General features: G+C 38.9%; 1 protein-coding gene across 3 annotated transcripts; it reads left to right on the forward strand.

The window, feature by feature from the left end:
* The first annotated feature begins 52 nt into the window (after positions 1-52).
* Positions 53-20,431, forward strand: LINS1 (lines homolog 1). Of its 3 annotated transcripts, none has more exons than XM_032835997.1 (8): positions 53-107; positions 865-908; positions 13,098-13,598; positions 13,723-13,812; positions 14,669-14,810; positions 15,728-16,318; positions 17,482-17,653; positions 19,464-20,431. In XM_032835997.1, the coding sequence occupies exons 3-8, from the start codon at positions 13,200-13,202 to the stop codon at positions 20,344-20,346; spliced, it is 2,277 nt and encodes a 758-aa protein (XP_032691888.1). In that variant the 5' UTR covers positions 53-107; positions 865-908; positions 13,098-13,199; the 3' UTR covers positions 20,347-20,431. The 3 variants fall into 3 exon arrangements, with proteins under 3 accessions (XP_032691888.1, XP_032691890.1, XP_032691889.1); XM_032835999.1 differs by having other exon boundaries at positions 13,098-13,490; XM_032835998.1 differs by lacking the exon at positions 53-107 and having other exon boundaries at positions 701-908.
* The last annotated feature ends 404 nt before the right edge of the window (positions 20,432-20,835 follow it).

A 20,835-nucleotide genomic window follows, 5' to 3' on the forward strand; every position in this document is an offset into this window, starting at 1 on the left:
GAAGAGATCGGCGTGTGCGTTCCCCGAACTACGGTGGCCCGGAGGTTGGTGCTCTTCGTTCGAATGGCGGTGTGAAGGCTGGGTCTCCCAACCCAGTTCTCCGACAGGTAACTGGGAGTGGCAGCGGAGCTCCGCGGAGGGGAAGGCGTGTGTGCGGCTGACCGAGAGCCTGATCCAGGGGTCTAAGGCTGGGGAGGCGGCAGTCCCCAGGAAGCGAGGAGAGGGACGCCTGGTGCTGCAGCACCCGCTCAGCGCTCTTCAAAGGAGAGTGCCGGGTCCGTGGCTCATCTTTCCGTCTCGGGGAGGCCCCATTAGCTACCAGGCTGGACTTGCCTCGCCTGGCGAGGAAAAGAGGACTCTTTTTCGGAATGGCGGTGACGCTTCAAGAGCTTTTCTTCAGGGACAGCGACCCTCACGGATTTCTGACAATGAAGGGGAGAGGAGAATGGAAAATACGCGAGATGGACATGTTTATTGAGTGTCTGTATTCATTTAGCAAGTGTTTATTGGCCGGGCACTCTCCTAGCGGTTAGGGAGACAACAGTGAACGGGGTAGATACAATCAATGGTCCTCGTGGAACTTTCGCTTTGACAGGGGAGATAGACAAAATAATTACATAGGGTTAGGTTATATAAAGAAAGTCAAGGAGAATAAGAGGATCGAGTTTGACTAGGATATGTCGACTATTTTAGGTAGGTGGTCAGGAAAGGTCTCGAAGCGACATTTGAGCGGCGATCTGAATGGGGAGGAACAACCGTGGCAAGATCTGGGGTATGGAGCTGGGCGGAGGGAAGAGTTTTGCAGGCAGGTAGAATCAACAGTGCAAAGCCTCTGATCCTGGAATAACCTTTGATGTTTAACAGAAACTGCAAGAAAGAAGACCAGCGTGCGTGGTCAAGCAGAGTGGGTAAGAGATGGGGGATGTGGGACAGATGGCAGACCTTTGCGGGACCGTGTAAGCCATGGGTAGAGAAGTTACAATATCGTATTTATGTTTTGAAAAGATCAGTGGCTGGCTGATCAGTGGAAAAGACTAGCGGGAGCAGGGTTACTGCAAATGTGGAAGGCTATTAGAGTAATCCAGACAAGCGCTAATATTATTTTAAACTAAGTCATCCAGTACACCAGACATTTGGCTACCACCAACGTCCAGACAGAATGGCCTCCTTATTTATATAAAGGAAGTAATTTAATGTATCCGTTGCTTTTATGTAATGAGGTATAGGAAGATGTTGTGTGGCAGATGGTGGTCACTGCAGACCCTTTCAATTTGTCCCCTGATGTCTTCTTTTACACTGTCATTCATTCAAGAATACATGTTTTGGTGCTTTCCTCATGAGCTACCTATTGGCCTATATAAGCAAGGAGCTCAGTCCTGCCCAGGATAGCTCGTAGTCAAAGTGTGGGGAAACCAAACCAGAAAATAATTATAGAAAATGCAATGAGATAAATACTTTAGTATAGGCTGAAGGAGCTCTTGGCAGGGCCCCCTAATCCTGAGTTGGATAAGTAAAAGGCTTTCCTGGGACTGCAGGTTTTCAAATTAAGGGTTGAGAGCTGGTGGGAGAAGGTTAAATGTGGCCTAGTCAGAAAGAATGTGCCAAGCAAAGCTTGGGAACCCTTAAAGTGCACAGTTTCTGAGAACTTCAGAGAAAGCCTGTGGCTTAGTTTGTGGGGCAGATTGGTGAGAGGACTCCAAGAGGTAGATCTTGAAGGACTTGCTAAGCTGTGTCCAGGTGTTTGGATTTTATCCTAAGAAGAATGGAGAAGTTTGTCAGAAGAAAGTGGATGTAGGGTAGGCTAAGAAACAACCATTTAGCAAGAAATCTGTTCGTTGTCTGGGGTGGAAGTGGTGTACTACAGTAATCGCAGGGAGGGTGGAGAGAAGTGGGCTGAGGAGGGGTTCAGAAAAATGTCAGATTTCTACCTGGTATACCTAAGAGATATGGTCACCGTAAACTGAGAGGCTGAGGAAGACAAGTCTGAGAGGCCATAGAAGTTGAGTTGAATTTGTGCGGAAGGTGCCTGTGGGCCCTCCAAGTGGAACTCTCTGATGGCTTTTACTACTTGAGTGCAGAGCCCAGAAGACAGCTAGACCCTAACTGGATTCTGAAGTTGTCAGCATGGAGATAGTAATTGAAGACATTGACAGAGTCCGTGAAATTGCTCTAAGAAGGGAAAGGACATGGAGGACTGAACACTTAAAGATCCCAACATCCCTCCCCCATTTTATTGAGAAATAATTGATATACATTCCTGTATCAGTTTAAGGCAAACAGCATGATGGTTTGATTTACGTATATTGCGAAATGATTGCCACAGTAGGTTCAGCTAATGTTTGTCTTCTCTTTAGATAACAATAAAAAGAAATAAAAGGAAAAAAGGGATTTTTTTTCTTGTGGTGAAAACTCAGGATTTACTCTCTTAGCAGCCTTCCTGTGTATTCTACAGCTGTGTCAACAACAGTCACCTTACATCCCTAGTATTTCTGTAACTTATAGTTGGAAGTTCGTACCTCTTGGCCAAATTCCTCCAATCCCCCTTCCACCCACCCTCTGCCTTTGATAACCACAAGTTTGATCTCTTTTGCTGTGAGTTTGAGTTTTGTTTTTTATTTGTTTACATTCCACATATAAGTGAGATCATACAGTATTTGCCTTGTTCTGACTAATTTAACTTAGCACAATGCTTTCCAGGTCCATCTATGTTGTTACAAATGGAATGAGTTCCTCGTTTTTTTATGGCTGAATAACATTCCATTGTAGATAATACCACAACCTTTTCATCCACTAGGGCACTTCCACTTCCATCATAAATAATGCTGTTAGGAACATGGGGGTGCAGATGTGTTTTCAAGTTAGTGTTTTTGATTCTTTTGGGTATATTCTCAGAAGTGGAATTGTCATATCATAAGGTAGTTCTACTATTAATTTTTTAAGGGTCCTCCATACTGGTTTCTATAGTGGTTGCACAAATTTACATTGCCAGCAGCAGTGCACAAGGGTTCCCTATTCTCCACATCATACTAGCATTTGTTATCTCTTTTTGATGATGGTAACTTAACAGGTGTGAGGTGATATCTCATTGTAGTTTTAATTTGCATTTCCCTAGTGAGTCATGATGGTGAGCTTCTTTTCATGTACCTTGTTGGCCTTTTATAGTTCTTTGGGAAAAGGTCTATTTAGTTCCTTTGCTAATTTTTTAAATCGGATTATTTGGGTTTTTGTTACTGAGTTGTATGAGTTCTTTATATAATTTGGTTATTAATCCGTTATCAGATGTATGGTTTGCGAACATTTTTTTTCTATTCCGTAGGTTTTCTTCATTATTTTGTTGACGACTTATTCAGCTATGCAGAAGCTTTTTAGTTGGGTATAGTTCTACTTGCTTATTTATTTTGTTGCTTATGCTTTAGGTGTCATCCAAAAAAAAAAAAAAAATTACCAACACCCATGTCAAGGAACTTTATTCTTGTTTTCTTCCTGGAGCTTTAGTTCTTACATCTAAGACTTTGATCTATTTTGAGTTAATTTTTGTGAGTCTAAGATATGGGTTCAATTTCATTCTTTTACGTGTGAATATCCAATTATCTCAGCACCATTTATTGAAAAGACTGGCTCCTCCATTGAATATTCTTGACTCCCATGTCAGATATTAGTTGGCTGTATATGTGGGGAAGGACTTTTGGGCTCTCAGCTCTCTTCCATTGGTCTGTTTGTTTTTATGCCAGTACCATACTGTTTTGGTGACTACCTTTATAGTATAGCTTGAAATCAGGAACTGGGATGCCTTCTGCTTTGTTCTTTCTCACAATTTTTTTTGGGGGGGGGGTTATTTGGGGTCTTTTGTGTTTCCATATAAATATTTGGAGTGTTTTTTCTATTTCTGTAAAAAGTACCATTGGAATGTAAATAGGGATGACTTTGAATCAATAGATGGCTTTTGGTAGTATTGACATTTTAACAATATTAATTATTCCAGTCCAAGAACACAGGTTACCTTTCATCTATTTGTGTCTTAGAATTCTTTCATCAGTGTCTTGTGATTTTCAGAGATCTTTTACTTCCTTAGTTTCACTTACTCTTAAGTGTTTTATTATTTTTGATGCTATTATAAATGGAATCAGTTTCTTTATTTCTTTTTCAGAAAATTTGTTTTTAGTGTATAGAAATGCTACTGATTTTCATATTTAATTTTGTGTCCTGAAACTTCAACTGAATGTATTGATTAGATCTAACATTTTTTAGTTGAGTCTTTAGGATTTTTTTTATATAAAAGAAATATATCATATTTCATATATAGAAATATATCATCCACAAACAGAGACAGTTTTACTTCTTCCTTTCCAATTCTAATACCATTTATTTCTTGTTCTTGCCTTATTGCTGTACTTGGGACTTCCAATACTGGAGCATCCTGAGGCATGGAGAAAGGTAAAGAGTGGGACTAGGAGGTCAAAGGGAAGATGCCCAGCATGTGACATGCTCTTGGAAGATATCCTTTCCCCCTCCATCTTTTATAGTAGGGGGAGGTCCTCTTGCAGTCATAGTGGACCAGCTTTAATGACTCTCGTACTAGACAGAGATGTTGGGAGCCTCTGTCCTTTTGTCTTCCAGACCTTCTCAGTGCCTTAGCCACTCTCATTAGCCTCTCTAACTTTGGCACCACTCTCGAACTTTCTGTAGACTCTAAACACTCATTTATTTATTTGGACAAAATGATTGCTGTCTTAGTTGGGACAGGAACCAGAATCCTGAAAGATAACCTTTGTTTAGAGTGCCTCAATTTCTGCCTCTAGAATCACAACATTTTCATGAACAGGGCAATATACAATAAGTGCAATAAGTGTCCAGTTGGGCTGTGATCAGATTTGAATGTATTGTTGCATTAAGCCAAAGCCCAATTCTGAGTTTCCCAGTTGATTGGTAAACTGTAGTAACCTTTCACATAAAGAGAAGCATTTTTTCATTGTAACATTGGCCATGAAAGTTAGTATTTTTCTGAATTTAACTATATGGGTTGTTTAAAGAAAATCTCCTAAAGAAGATAGTAGCATCTTTTTTATTGTTGTTGCTTTCTGTATACAAAGAAGGATTAAATTATTAGCAACTTGGTTTTTAATAATTTTGAAATTGGGTGATGGCAGAATGTCTTCTAATGAGTAGACTACGCACTTAAAATTTCCACCTAGTTTTTACTTAGGAATATTTTTTAGGAAAATATTTTAACATTTTAAAATATGATGCTGCTCAGTTTTCCATCTATGAATCTTTAAATTCAAAGTTCTAATACATTTACATATATATTTAGTTGATATTCATGAAATCCTATGCATATTAACACTTAGGATCAGAAGGCTGATGTCTTTAGCTGCAATTATTGTATATTTTTAAAAAGATTTTTTTTTTTTTTTTAATTTTAGAAATAGAGATAGAGATAGGGAGAGGAACAGAGGGAGAGGGACAAGCAGACTCCCTGCTGAACATGGAGCCCACTGCACGGCTCCATCCCACAACTCTGAGATCATGACCTGAGCCGAAATCAAGAGTCAGATGCTTAATTGACTGAGCCACCCAGGTGCCCCTGAAACTATTATATTTTTAATTGAATTGTTAATTTTGAGAAATTGTAGATTCACATGCAGTTGTAAGAAATAATACAGAGAGATCTTGTGTACCCTTTGACTAGTTTCCTCCAATGGTAGTGTTTTTCACAACTATCACACAATATCACAACCAGGATATTAGCATTAGTATAATCCTGTTCAGGATCCTGTTCAGATTTCCTGTCTTATCTCTGTGTATTTATCTGTGTGCAATTTTTATCACATCTGTAGGTTAGTGTTGCCTTCACCAGTTCCATGATCACAAGGATCCCTTGTGTTGGCCTTTATAACCCTACCCACCAAGTGGGAGGGGACTTCCCTAACCTCTGGTGATCACTAATCTCTTCTTCATCTCTCTAACTTTGTCATTTCAAGAATGGAAGCACTCAATATGCAACCTTATGAGACTGGCTTTTTTCTCTTGGCATAATTCCCTAAGAACTATCCAAATCATTACATGTATCAATAGTTCTTTTCTTACTGCTGTGTGCTATTCCTGTATGGTGTGAACGTACCACAGTATAACCATTCATACACTGAAGAGACATCTGGGTTATCTTCAGTTTCTTGCTATTCTAAATGAACCTGCTGTGAACTCTAATGTACAGCTTTTTGTGTGAATCTAAGTCTTCATTTTACTGGAGTAACTGCCCAGGTGTGTAATTACTAGGTCATACAGTAGTTGCGTATTTAGTTTCTTATTTTGCTTTAAATATTTTATTTTTTTAGAGCAGTTTTAGGTCATCGCAAAATTGATCAGAAAGTACAGAAATTTTCTGTATATATTCCTCCTGCCCCTTGACATGCATAGCCTTCCCCTGTGTTATCAACACGCCCCCCCCCCCACCGAGTGGTAACATTTGTTACAATTGATGAACCTAAAGTGACACATCATTATCGCCCAAAGTCCATAGTTCATGCTGGGGTTCACTCTTGGCTGTACACGTTCTCTGAATTTGGACAAACATACAATGATACATATCCACTTTTATAGGGTCATAGAGAATCCTTTCACTGCCCTAAAACTCAGTGTTTCACCTATCCACCCCTCTCCTGCACTCCAACCCCTGGCAACCACTGAACCTTTTACTGTCTCTGTAGTTTTACCTTTTCCAGAATGTCATGTAGTTGGAATCATACAGTATATAGCTTTTCCAGATGGGCTTTTTTTTAACTTAGTAATATGTATTTAAGGTTCCTTCATGTCTTTTCATGGCTCAATAGCTCTTCCCTTTTTAGTACTGAATAATATTCCATTGTCTGAATATACCACAGTTTATTACCCACAGAAGGACGTCGTCACTGCTTCCAAATTTTGGAAACTATGAATAAAGTTGCTCTGTGTATCTGTGTTCAGGTTTTTGTGTTGAAATAAGTTTTCAGCTCCTTCAAGTAAATACCAAGGAGTGCGATTGCTGGAACATATGGTTAAGAGTATGTTTAGTTTTTTAAAGAAACTACCAGACTGTTTTCCAGAGTGTACCATTTTATAATCTCACCAGCAATATGTAAGTAGTTTGGTTCTCCATATCCTCTTCAGAAGTTGGCATCACAAATTTTTATTTCATCTGTAGCGAAAGTGGTATTTCCTGTGATTTTATATGTTTACCAGTGGCTAATGTGGTTGAACATCTTTTTGTGCACTTTTTTGCCATCTGTATATCCTCTTCAGAGGAGGGTCTGTTTATGTCTCTTGCTCATTTTCTGATTATTACTATCTTTTGAAATACTGAGTTTTGAGAATCCTTTATATATTGTAGATACTAACCCTTTGATTATGTGAGTAGCAAATATCTTCTTTCAGTCTATAACTTATCTTTTCCTGCTCTTGAAAGGGTCCTTCGCAGAGCAAGAGTTTTTAATTTTGTTGAGATCTAGTTTATCAGTTTTTACTTTTTAGAGACTTCTTTGGGGGCCAAGTTTAAGAACTTTTTGCCTAGCCTTGAATCCTAAAGGTTTTTTTCCTGCTTTTTTCTTTTTTCCTAAAATCTTAAGTTTTAAGCCCATGATGCATTTTGAGTTAATTTTTGTAAAAAGTTAAAATCATTTTAAGTGAAGTCAAGTCAAGGTCTTAGTCACTCATATTAAATTGCCTTTAAACTATTGATGGCTGATAATCAAAGTATAATGTGTGGATAGTTTGGCTTTTCATCCTGGGTTTGATGTAGCTTCTAAAAGTAATTTAATATAAAAATTCAATCAAATGGATGTCCTGATTAATGTTTTAACCTTTGGTTGCTAAGTATCTTTTGAAAAAATTGTACTTGGTTTGCATTAGAAAGTTGTAATTGATCTTGAGTTTAGATATTGTGCAACATATGAAAATAATTCTAAGGATGGGTATTCTGATTTAAAGTACTGTAGGAGAAAATCTAGAAAGTGTTAAAAATTAGACTGTGTGAGTTACTGTTTTCACTTGGGAAGGTTATTAGAAGTCCTCTATTCCTCTATATTCTTGAGACTTGAAGCATCAGAGTAAATTTGGGGAGGACCAGAGGCTTTGATATTAGACTGTGTAGGTTCAGATCCTGGCTCTGCCACTTAACTAGCTCTGTAACTTAATCTCTCCTTGCCTTAATTACCTTATTTGTAAAATAGGTATAATAAATATTCACCTCATAAAGCTGTTGTGAACTTATTACTCACTTAAAACCGTGTTTGGAACATAGTAGGCACTCAATAAATTTTAGCAATTCTTTTTCTTTTTAATTAAAAAAAAAAGATTTTTATTTATTTATTTTGACAGAAAGATAGAGAGATACCACAAGTAGGCAGAGAGGCAGGCAGAGGGAGAGAGAGAGAAGCAGGCTCTCTGTTGAGCAGGGAGCCAGATGCAGGGCTTGATCCCATGACCCCAGAACCATGACCAGAGCCAAAGGCAGCTGCTTAACCAACTGAGCCACCCAGGTGCCCCATCTTTTTCTTTTTCTTTAGATTTTATTTTATTTGAAAGAGAGTGTGTGTGCCTAGCACACACGAGTTGGGGGAGGGGCAGAGGGAGAACCAGCCTCCTTGCTGAGCAGGGAGCCTAATGAGGGGCTCATCCCAGGACGCCAAAATTATGACCTGAGCTGAAGGCAGACTCTTATGCAACTGAGCCACCCAGGCGCCCCTAAACTTTAACAGTTCTTATTCTTGAAGCATCAATTTTGTGTGAAGATGAGTGGGAATAACAGTACTTTTGTATTAAGACGTGTATGCTTCTGTTAGGAATAGAATACACGATTCAAATCACTTATTGTACTTAAGCAGTAAAAGAGAGTCATGAGGCAAATTTTATGCTTGCTTTGGGTACCCCCTTTGGCCACCTGGTAGTCATTCTCTGCCAAGAGGAATTTTCCAAAAAAAACCTCTTTAAAAACACTACCCATTTCTTGTCCTAATTAGACCTTTCCTATATTTGTTTCCTTTTCAGGCTAGACAGATCTCTCCCATATATCCAGTACAACTGGTTTAAAAACTTGTCTGAGAGGTGTACCTTCCTCCAGACCATCATGGAAAAGAGCTTGAGATATACTACCCTTGTAATAGACACTTCAGGAAAAAGATGTGGTTGGTCAAATACCCTAGTTCACTTTTTCAGGATCTGTCTTTTCATTTAATACCATAATTCCTTTAAAAAAAAAAAAAGACTACAATTCTCAATAGGCTACCCATAGACATTTGTTTCAGTGAAGATTTTTTTGGCCAGCATCAAAGACATTATAATGAGGAAAGAGTGATGCTTAGTCATAGTTGAACCAGCCTAGCATCTATCCTCTTCCTTCATTTGGTACCTGTGAAGGGAGGGAAAATTCTTTCTCTGTCCTTCATGGTCTTCCAGCTGAACTAAGACTCAAATTTAGATGAGACAGATTAACAGGAAATTAAAAAAAAAAAACAAAACAGTTTTATTACATGTGTACAGAGGCCCAGTAATGACATTGACACCTAAAGAAATGACCAAGACAGGCAGTTTTTATACATTTTTAGACAAAGAGACAATAAATCTGTGACAAATTGACGGGACAGAGAAAACCTAACTTTGGACACTTTAATTAGTAAGGAATTCTTTTTTTTTTTTTTAAGATTTTATTTATTTATTTGACAGAGATCACAAGTAGGCAGATAGGCAGGCAGAGAGAGAGAGAGGAGAAAGCAGGCTCCCTGCCAAGCAGAGAGCCCGATGCGGGACTCGATCCCAGGACCCTGAGATCATGACCTGAGCTGAAGGCAGAGGCTCAACCCACTTAGCCATCCAGGCGCCCCTAATTAGTAAGGAATTCTTAAGAGAATTTGGGTTGTGCTAGTAAATTAGTAAAAGGATTCTTTATACAGCTGTCCTGGCTCTCAATTTCTTATCAGTGGAGATCAAGATGTCTCTAACTTCTGATACTGGGAGGTTACGTCTTGCATGGGAGATTTATTGCCTGTTTTCAGGGGAGGGGAGGGTCTGAGTGTCCTTCCTGCACAGGCTGTCTCTGAAGTAATTTTTACTTAATCGATGTGCCAGAGTGGCACATTTTGGGGCAGCCTGTCTTTGGCACCCCTACACCTGCCTGGCATTTGTGGGCCCCCACTAATGTTTTTCAACTGATTACTCATAACTACTCTTAGCAAAGAACCTAGGTCCCACGATGATAGAAAATAGCCCATTCTCCCCCTGAAATGCTTGCTTCCTTGCATGTCTATGTATCTATTTATTTACTGGTAATTCACTTTAGTTTTGCAAGCTGAAATGTTTGAACCATTTGAAATGGCCCTTTTTTAGGTCAAAAATGGTTGAATACCCACAATTTTATTTTCATTCGTTGTAAAATTTAAGGACTTAAGATTTATAGAAGTACTATTGAAAGGGTTTTTTTTTAAAATATTTATTTATTTATTTATTTGACAAAGAGATCACAGAGGGAGGGACAGAGGAGAGAATCCCAAGCAAAATCCACGCAAAGCTTGAAGCCCAGTGGGGACTCGATCCCACAGCCTTGAGGTCATGACCTGAGCAAATACCAAGAGTCGAATGCCTAACCGTCTGAGCCACCCAGGTGCCTCTTAATGGAAGTATTGTTACTATTATAGCATTGAAATAAAAAGAATTTCATTTGTGGCTAAAAATTACAATAGGTTTGGGGCACCTGGGTGGCTCATTCCGTTAAAGCCTCTGCCTTTGGCTCAGGTTATGATCCCAGGGTCCTGGGATTGAGTCCCGCATGGGGCTCTCTGCTTAGCAGGGAGCCTGCTTCCTCCTCTCTCTCTGCCTGCCTCTCTGCCTACTTGTGATCTCTGTCAAATAAATAAATAAAATCTTTTAAAAAAATAACAGTAGGTTTGCACATATGCTATTAGTTAAAACCTAAAATAGTCTATTGTCACAGAATATTTGACATATAAAAATGTAATAGTTTATGTCAACTTCAATAAAAGATGTCAGTAGTTTTGTTGGGAAGAAATGTTACTGTCGTAACTAAAATATAAAGTGAAATAAGTACAATAGATATGGATTCTGAAGTAGAATATGAAAGCTAGTTTCTGTTTGTGGCAAATAAAACTCACCAGACAATTAAGAAGATAATTTTATTCAGGCCTTTACAACAGGCAGAATGTTCGTTAATGGGACACCTCTCAAAGAAGAAGGAGGAAATATGGGGGTTTAGGAAATAAGGGCAGTCTGTGTGAAAGCGTAAAGGTGAGGTCTGTCTGGGAATATGGTGAGCCCTTTCCTGGAACATGAATCATTCTTGCTTTCCGGGAGCACCGTGTTCAGATAACAGGTAACAGATAACATTGAACACTATCAGATGGAACAAGGTTCCCGATTATTAGTTATGTTTCCAAATCGTCTGAGATGTTCACCACAGTTTCAAAAGAGGATGCAGAGAAACTTTACCAGGGAAAATTTCATTCATAACTTTAAGTTACCATCTATAGGGCTCTTCATACCCATTTCTACACTATAGGACAAATACAAGGCAGTTTTGTCCTGTCGGGGTGATCCGGAATTGAAATTCCTTAGAAGCTAATAAGGGGGAAGAAACCATTGGAGAGGGAGGTGTAAAGACCAGGGGCAGGCCAGTGGCCATACTGGAGAAGTGAGACCCACTGTAAGCCCTCCTAGGACTCCTCCAGCGAGGACCAAAGATAAAGATGGACTGGGCATTTATAAGTGGGCCTGAATAGATGGAGGCAATCCTTGGACTTTATTAAAGGATAAATTGGAAGAGTCATGACCCATACAAAATGAACTTACTGTATCAGCGATTTTGTTTAACTCATTAACTAATGAAAGAACTAGGCAGATGTCACAACCATTTTAAAGGAAAAGTTAAAGAACCATGAATTTATATGGAGTAAAGGATTGTAGAGCTGAGTCTACAAATAGGAGCAAAACTGGCTTTCCTCTGCTGAGAGGAAGGTTACCCCTCCACTGGACAATTATGTGCATGTCTATAGACAGGAATTATTTGCATTGCCATCAGCGATCAACAAATTTACAAAGGCATGAAATAGCTCAAAGGCAATGAAAGGACTAAGCCCCAAAGGATCAGACTCCCAGAGGCTCAGCATTCCATTGGAAGGATATTCTGTGATCTCTAACTTCTGCCGAAGTCTTAAGTTTTTCCAGCTATGCTTGCTCTGTAGTAACTACATTAATAATCGTATTACCCATAACATATCCTCTAATACTCATCTGTCAGTGATCGTCCATGTTCCTTGCTTTATAAGCCATTCCTGACCCTAAATGCCCTTTCCCTTCTCACTCTTGCTGGTGTCTATCATGTCAGAGTCCGGAACAGCGGGAGTGTCTCAAGTTGTATCCAGCGACAAGTACAGGGTGCTCACGTTTGGACTACTTTTGCTAAACATCTTGTCTTTTTCTTGGCATGGCATTTTTCATTTTTTTATTTAAGGTTGAAAGTGCTGGCCAAGGATCTTCCTATTATTTAATTTTAAGTTGTGAATTAATCATCAGTCACCACATTTGACCACACTGCGTTTGACCACACAGCAATCTAACTAGGTTTTTCATCTGTTAGTTGAAGGTGAAAGTTAATTAATTGGAGGTGGCCCCGGGGGTGTCAGCCTGCCTGGTTATGGCCCCCCAGACCCCAAGGGAGGTACTACTGGCATCTAGTGGGTAGAGGCCAGGAATGCTGCTAAACTTCCTACAATGCACAGACCAGCTCCCCCACAACAAAATTATCCAGCCCCTAATGTCAGTAGTGCCAAGAGTAAGAGGCCCTCATGGCCCATTGAAAACTGTTAGAGAAAAGAAGTTTCTACTCTGATAAAATTAAAAATAATTTTATGGTCTTAAATCTGTATGGAAAGCATACATTTCATTTTTACAGTCTTAAAATAATGTTCTTATTACCAGTTTTCCGTTTTAGAAATTAAGCAATCAGTATTACCTTTTATTTGAGAGGCTAAATGATTCAATGGGAACAGATGCCTTTCCCCTGTAATATGATATATTTGATGCTTGTAATTTTACAATTATTGTTCCTATTTTAGATTTTACTGAAGAAACGTCTTACAGATTTGTCGCATTTCTGAGACTGATATTTACGGTTTGGAATTGTCAGCTTTCTCGTGAGATACATTTTGGCAGTCCCAATGAAAGCTTTCCTTGACGTTTTAGAACAGTTATACAAGAAGGTCCTTCTGGGAGCCACGCTTGAAAGTGAGAACCATGATTACATCTTTTATCTCAACCCAGCATCTTTGGATCAAGACTGCTCTACAATGACCTCTTCGGAATGCCCAAACCCCCATGGTGTCCAGGACAAGCATCAGCCATCCTCTGCCAATTTGGCTACCATTTCTGTATTGCCTGTGTGTTTGAAGAAACACTCACCGATAGGCAGTGCCCGAGAAATAGTGCTCCTTCAGTTAACAGTAATCAAGGTGATGATAACCAGAATATTGTCTGTTGAAACTGACTTCCATGCAAAGGAGAAATACAGAGATATAATTAAAATTCTTTTGAAATCATCTGACATCGATTCGAAATTAGTAAGCCATTTTTTTCTGTGGGTTTTTGTTTTGTTTGGGGGGTTTTTCTTTGTATCTAGATGTTTAAAACAAAAGTTTTAAAAACATTCAGTAATGGTGGGTAAGTTTATTTGTTTTCCCATAGACCTGTATGTTCCAAGACTCGGATAAATTGTTATCTCACATGGCTGCAAAGTGCCTTGCATTACTTCTGTATTTCCAGTTGAGAGAAAAGGTAAGATAAGTAATCAAATTATGCTCTTTTCTTTCATGGTTTCTTTAAAATTGTTCTTTGGCATTCGATTTTACCCTTCAAATGTTTGTATCAATAAAATGTTTGCTCTTTCAATAACACAGAAATCCATAAAAGTATAAGATTGTAGTAATATAATAGTGACTTGTATCAAAGATTAGAGTCTTAAATATGTCATAAGTCATGATAAATCAGATTCTTCACCTGAAGGATGGGTTTCAAGTCAGTCTATAACTTCTTCAGTTTCTCAAAGGAGCAAGTAGGCCTGCTTCCTTTTCTCCAAAAATAGATTTAGGAACCTCTGCTGGAGACCACGACCATTTTTACAGGTTCAATATAAATAAATTCTAAGAATGATCCTCAGCATGATGAAAAAAAACACAAACAAATTGAGCATCAGATTTTTCTGTCTCTGAATTAGTTAATAAATGTAAGCATCTCCTGATTTATTTAAGCTATAAGTACTTGTTCCTTTCTCAAAGTAACATTTTTTTCTAAATACAAAAGGTGGCATTTTACTAGTAGAAAATTTGGGAAATGAGAGAAATATAAAGAACAAAATAAAAATCACACATCATTCCACCACCTAGAAATAATCATTGCTAATATTTTCATGTTCCCTGCTGAGCCTTTATTTCTATGGCACGTTGAATTTTTTCACTTAGAGAATATTAGGATATTTGTATCTTTCTTGTTTTACCAAATACCAGACTCTTTTTTGGGGGGGTGGGGGCAAGGGAGTAAACGATGTTTTATAGAGTTGTGTGTAATAGGTAATTTGCAATTGTAAAGAAAACTTCCTAATATAACTTGCTATTTTTTGTTTTCTTACTTATAGATAACATTTAGCAATTCCTGGATTGCTTTTTGCCAAAAAAATCTTTCTGAATACCCTGAAAATGAGAAGGCAGTATACTGCCTCTGGACCCTGACTTATATAATAAAAGAAATCTTTAAAGATACATGTTCACAGAAAACAGGTACAAATTATGGTTCCCCATAAATGTCATTCTTTTGCTCCCAAGGACGATTATGTTTATAATGAAGATTAAAACTTACTTTATAGCATCTGATCTGTCCTGAAGTATGAAAAACTAAAGAATCTCACTCCAAATTTTTTGACTGAAGATATCTTTTTAAAATGAAACATTATAAGGAAAAAATTAAAGCTGTTATTATATGTCCCTTTTGATATTGTAAAATGGATAATTAACTATAGTTATTAGCTTTTTTCTTTTGTTTGTTTCAAGTTTTTATTTAAATTCTAGGTAACGTATAGTGTAATAGTGATTTCAGGAGTAGAAGTCAGTGATTCATCACTTACATACAACACCCAGTGCTCATCACAAGTGTCCTCCTTAATCCCCATCACCCGTTTAACCCATCCACCCCAACCACCTCCCCCCCAGCATGCTCACTTTGTTCTCTGTAGTTAAAAGTCTGTTTTCTGGGAGCATCTGGGTGGATCAGTCAGTTTAGTGTCTGCCTTTGGCTCAGGTCATGATCCCAGGATCTTGGGATTAGGCCACACATCTGGCTCTCTGCTCAGCAGGGGCCTGCCTCTTTCTCCATGTTCATCTGTTTTGTGTCTTAAATTCCACATATGAGTGAAATCATATGGCATTTGTCTTTCTCTGACTCATGTCTCTCGAGCTCTGTCCACGTCATTGCAAATGGCAAGATTTCATTCTTTTTTGTGGCTGAGTAATACTCTATTGTAGCATATATACCACGTCTTATTACCTGTTATTCTGTGTCTTCGTTTGTTCACATTAAACCATCCAAATCCATTTTTTCATCTGGTAAAGTGATAATATTTATAAAAATTGAATTGTAAATTGTTTTATGAAGCCTTCACTTTTCCTCTTGTTTATAACTACTGTTTTTCTCATTGCAGAAATTTTAAAGCAGTTCCTGACTCCTTTTGACACTATTTTCGAAGTTTTTTACAGTTTGTTATTTTCTCATCATTTTGAAAGCTGCCGAGATACCTCTAAAATAATAAACAGCTTGATATGTTCCCTGGAATTACTTGAACTTCTTATAGCTTCCAGAATCCACCTGAAGCTACATTTCACTTGCCAGAGGATTTTATTTTTGAAACCTTCTTGTGTGCTAGACGTTATTACCTGGCCTGTTCAGGCTTTTGTCAAAAGGAAATGCATCATTTTCATCAAAAAATGCCTTCTCTGGAAAGTGGGTGAAGACCTGTGTCGGGGAGCTAGCCCTGTCCTAATGCCTCCAGATCAGCATTTAGATGTCGACATGTTGGCTTTAGCTGATGCTGTCTTGCGAGCTGTGGATTTGGGCTTATTGCGGACGTTGTCTGTCCCTGGAAAGCCTCCCCGCTTTGGTGGAGAGGAAGTTCAGCCTACATGTGAGCGTGCCCCTGGTCCAGATCATGTTATTCTCAGAGCAGCAAGCCTGCTTATCATTAAATCCTTAGAAATCAAGTTTCAAAGTTGTACTTCAGCAAACGAAATGAAAGGTAATTCTCTAAACTCCTTTTGTGTGCAAAGTAATGAGCAGTTGTTTACGGATACAAAGTAATTCATAATTTTCAAATCTCAGGACCATAACTCCACTAATTAAATGTACATGTTATCATAATTATAATTTATTAAATTTTCTTTAAAAAATTAGAATTACACTAAGAACATATCAACATTTTGTGGGCTAAACTGAATTTGTACAGCATAATCTGACTAAGTGATAGAAGTCAGTTCAGATATTTGTAGTATTTCATTCTATTTTCCTTCATAAAATTGAGTAACTGCTAATGTAGATTATCAATAACTAGAAAGCGAATTAAAACTAACATGTGAGAAGTTACATTGATTAAGAAATCATTGCACATAATGTCCAGGATCTTATCTCAGTCCAAAGACAACTGTTTAAAGTAGGATATTCAACTTAGGTGTGGGGGGAAGACATGTCTTCCATTTCATCTGCTAAAAAAGAATAGTTGATGTCTCTAAACAAACAGCATAGAGTTTTAGTGAAAGGTTTGAATTGTAAGCAGTGACTTCCCTGAATTGCTTTGGATGTCATAACTACAAGGTACTGCATACTGGGTATCATTCTGTGTGGTTATAATTTACAACACTAGGTGGCATGTGTTCTATAATTCAGAATTTTAAATTACAGCTAAAACTCCCCAAAACCTTTTTTGGTATTTGTGCGTAATAGTAGTACTTTTATTTTAATACTTCAAACAAACAAAAAAATTTTCCTGTTATTTTAAAGGCAAAATGATTTTTGCTGGGTTGCTCTGTTGCCTCTAGTAACAGACAGCTGCGGCATCCCGTGAAGTGATGTCTTTTGTCTACTATTCATTTATCTCTATGCTTTTAGCAAGAATTCGTGTAACTTTAGTTTCTCTGAAATAATTAGTTATCTGGTCCTTGCGGTGAGTAGATGATCTGGTTGTACATTTTAGTTGTAGCCTCTTGAGTGAGTCGCTTTTTTTTCTCTGACATTCAGTTTCCTAATTTGCAAAGTGGAGATAATCCCTAACTGACAGGCTTTCTGAAAGTGTGAATCACGACAATCCACATTGGAGTGCTTGAGATGCCTATATATAAAATTATCGTAAGATATTAATGCATCCAGAAGCAGTCGGCTGCTCTTTGAAATGTGCATCTCTTGAAGTTGATTTACAGAGTTTCATGTCTGAGTTACTGACCTTCTTAAAGCCTCACCTTCAGCCCTCCCTTCAGTCACACAGTCCGTGTGAGTGGATCTCCAGGGTCTTCATAGAACAGGACGATGACATGTTGGAGGCTGCCAAAGCATCATTGGGCATCTACCTAAAGTTGACCAGGCCAGTATATTTTAAAGTAATTTTACTAACTGTGTGCCAGAAAAGCGGAAAACATTTTTAATAATGTGCTGGAATACTATTTACTTTCCATCATTAAGGGGAAAAGAAAAATCCCTAACAATCTTGTGGTTTCCTTGTAAGTTCCAATTCCTTGCTTTAACCCTGCCCTACATGAAAATGAGATTACATCTGAGTTCTCATTATGAAAACTTGGCTGGGTAGGCAGATCTGGGGAAGTGGAACTAGACCGGGAGGGTACAAAGCATGGGTTCTGGTTTCGCTTCATCTGTTTTACCTGTGCCGTCAGGAGTAAGCTTGTGCCATTATCCGAACTTTCATTTAATCGATATTTAAAAATGCTGTTTGCCCCCAACACTAACTTTTCCATCAGGAGCTTCAGTGTGGTGATTTTGGCCTTTTTAAAGGTAACCTTAGCCTTGGAACTAACCAAAGTAGCAGCTCAAAGTTTTCATTTTATCGTACACTTGAATGGGGGCTGATAGCGACTTGAGGCGGGTCCCCGAGTTTGTCGTGAAGCTGTGTTACTGATGACACGGCGTTGCTGAGCCTGTTCATGCTTTATTAAAGCGGCTGTACATGGGGTCCTATCATCCTGTGGCAAATATCTGTAATTGGCTACGAAGCTCATAACCGATGACCTTTACACTGTTCCCGCTTGGCTTTATTAAAACCCTAAAGTATTTGCTTGATTTCCATTTCTTTCTTGGCTTCAGAGAAAGGGCTTTCTTACTAATGCCCGATGGTGCAGTGCTGTCCTGCCAGTTTGTACTTGTGTTATGGCCGTGCTGGCAGTGGCTGCTTTCAGACTATGAGCGTTTGGGGCCAATTTTCAAAAGGTTCTAATCAAGAACACAAAATACCAGCATGTGATTTGAATTAGGCTCCCAAACGGTGCTGAAAAGGCACATGCCGATGAACCCCTTAGAATAGATCTTAGTTGTATTCCCAGCTGACTCCTTACTGCTCAGGGAAGAGGAAGCCTCTGTATTAAATCTCTAACTTTCTTCACCTCAGTGTGTCCAGAGAGGCATGTGCTCATGCTGTTTGTATTTTCTTTTTTTTATGTAACTTTTTTAGTTAACATCGTTTGGTTATTAGTTGAGATTTTTGCTCAGACTAGTCTGAGCAAAAACAAAAAAAGGGGGGGGTGGGGCATGTTAGCAGCAGATACCACTGTATATAATAGGGATTCAATCATGTCATTGGTCATTGCTCTTTGTCTGTATGTCGCAACCCTGAATTCATTCTCAGGCGGGGCTACCAGCAGTGCCTGGCTAACAGCAGCCTTTCGGTTACCATCTTTAATAGCTCCAGCAAGAATCCCAGGGTGGGGGGATCTGATTAGCCCTCTGGGGTCACAGATTCATGTTGGATGCAATCATTGTAGCCAGGAGCGTGAGGTGCTCTGGGCGGTCAGTCTAGGTCCCATGCCCACCCTTATGGAGAAGAGCGTGGAGGGGAAGGAAGGAGTTCAGTCTCCAGCCCCATATTACCCTCTGTAATCAGTTACCTGTAGGAATGAGGAACTCTGCTCTCGAGAGACAGGAAGACAAAGGACTTTTGTTCAGCAGACAAGAACTACCAAAGTCCATGAATTTTATTTATTGAATTAGGTTTCTATGGAGTTTGTAGAGGAAGAGATTGTTTTGAATTTTTTTTTCTCTTAAAATTATGCATAGATTAAAAAGTAATCTGATAGGTGAATTTGTGATATGTGAATTATGTCTGTTAAAACTGTTATTTTTGTAAAAAGTCATTAATCTGGGGTCTCCATTACTTTGATTTTCAGACAACGTAAAGCTACTGAAAGCTCAACCCAAGAAAAAGAAACGTGGAATCATCACACACATGAATATGGCTATAATCCACACTGCATTTTCTTATTCTTACTGAAAAATATAGGATTTGACTCTTCAGTTCTTCTTGACTTTCTGATTTCATCGGAAACCTGTTTCCTTGAATATTTTGTTAGATACTTAAAATTACTGCAAAAAGACTGGGCTATTTTTTTCACGATCTGCAAGGATTTTGACCTAATGGCATCTAAAGATAGCATAAATAGTTGCGGTTATAGCTCCTCCCTTGTCCAGGACGGAAGCAGCAACCAAACAGAACGTAGCCCTTCAGCTGCTTTTGGTCGTCCCAGAAGCGTTCATGCTTCAGTGTCCTGGGCTTCTGATTTTTCTTCTGGATCTCTGAGCCAGCTCGTGATGTCCAAGGAGACCCATGCCACACTCCAGGCTGATAGTCTGTCTCCCCGACGAGCCTCCCACTGTCTTGTGGATTATGACAGCTCTGATGATTCTGAAGCAGAAGGCACAGACCAGCACTCAGCAAACAGTAAACAAGTATCTTTACACCAAGAAGCAATGAAGAAATCTCAGGACACAGTTGGAACAGGTATGGATAAAAAACAGCTCAGCCTGGAGTGCCAGTCAAGGCCTCCGGTTCCAAAACAGTCTCATGTTCCCTTCTCTGTCGATTGTGATAATGTCCCAAAGAACGTCTCTGAAGTGGGAGTATTCTACAGGACGCTGAAGTGCTTTGAAGAGCTACAAAGTGCCATTTACCGTTTGCAGAAGAAAAATCTTTTCCCATATAATGCAACACCACTTTTGAAGTTGTTGAAACATATTGAGGCAATATATAACGAGAGTATGAACACTTTGTGAAACAGCAGCATTTTCTTTCCAGGAACTGTTTTTCCCTGCTATAAATTGTGCTGTAATGAGATCATTGTAAAAATAAATAAATAAATAAATAGGTACCCTCAAAAGCATTTTCTAAATCAAGTCCGTCCTTTTGCCCTTTCAGAGTAGCCTCGTGACTGACAGGTACCTCAAATGACAAGTCACCTGGTATGGTTTTATGTCACTTGAAATTTACACTAGTTCAAACTTCACACAAAACTTGGAATGGATATCGTATTAGTTTGCTAGGGCTGCTGTTAACAAATTTGCCACAAACTCGGCAGCTTAAGAGCAACAGAAATTTATTCTCTTGTAGTTCTGGAGACTAGAAGTCTGTAATCAAGGTGTCAGCCAGGCCATGCTCTCTCTCAAAGTACCAGGGAACAATCCTTCCCCGTCTGTTCATATCTTCTGGCGATTGCTGGCAATCCTTGGTGTTCTATAGCTTGGAGTCGTGTCAGGCCAGCCTCT

This window comes from Lontra canadensis, unplaced genomic scaffold (assembly GCF_010015895.1).
Source record: "Lontra canadensis isolate GAN:19392208 unplaced genomic scaffold, GSC_riverotter_1.0 scaffold89, whole genome shotgun sequence".
Taxonomy (NCBI): Eukaryota; Metazoa; Chordata; class Mammalia; order Carnivora; family Mustelidae; genus Lontra; species Lontra canadensis.

Excerpts from the sequence above, each read along its gene's own strand:
- LINS1 (XM_032835997.1), top strand. The coding sequence starts at position 13,200 with ATGAAAGCTTTCCTTGACGTTTTAGAACAGTTATACAAGAAGGTCCTT. Across the intron at positions 13,813-14,668 it reads ATTTCCAGTTGAGAGAAAAG|ATAACATTTAGCAATTCCTG; the intron begins GTAAGATAAGTA and ends TCTTACTTATAG. Across the intron at positions 14,811-15,727 it reads TACATGTTCACAGAAAACAG|AAATTTTAAAGCAGTTCCTG; the intron begins GTACAAATTATG and ends TTCTCATTGCAG.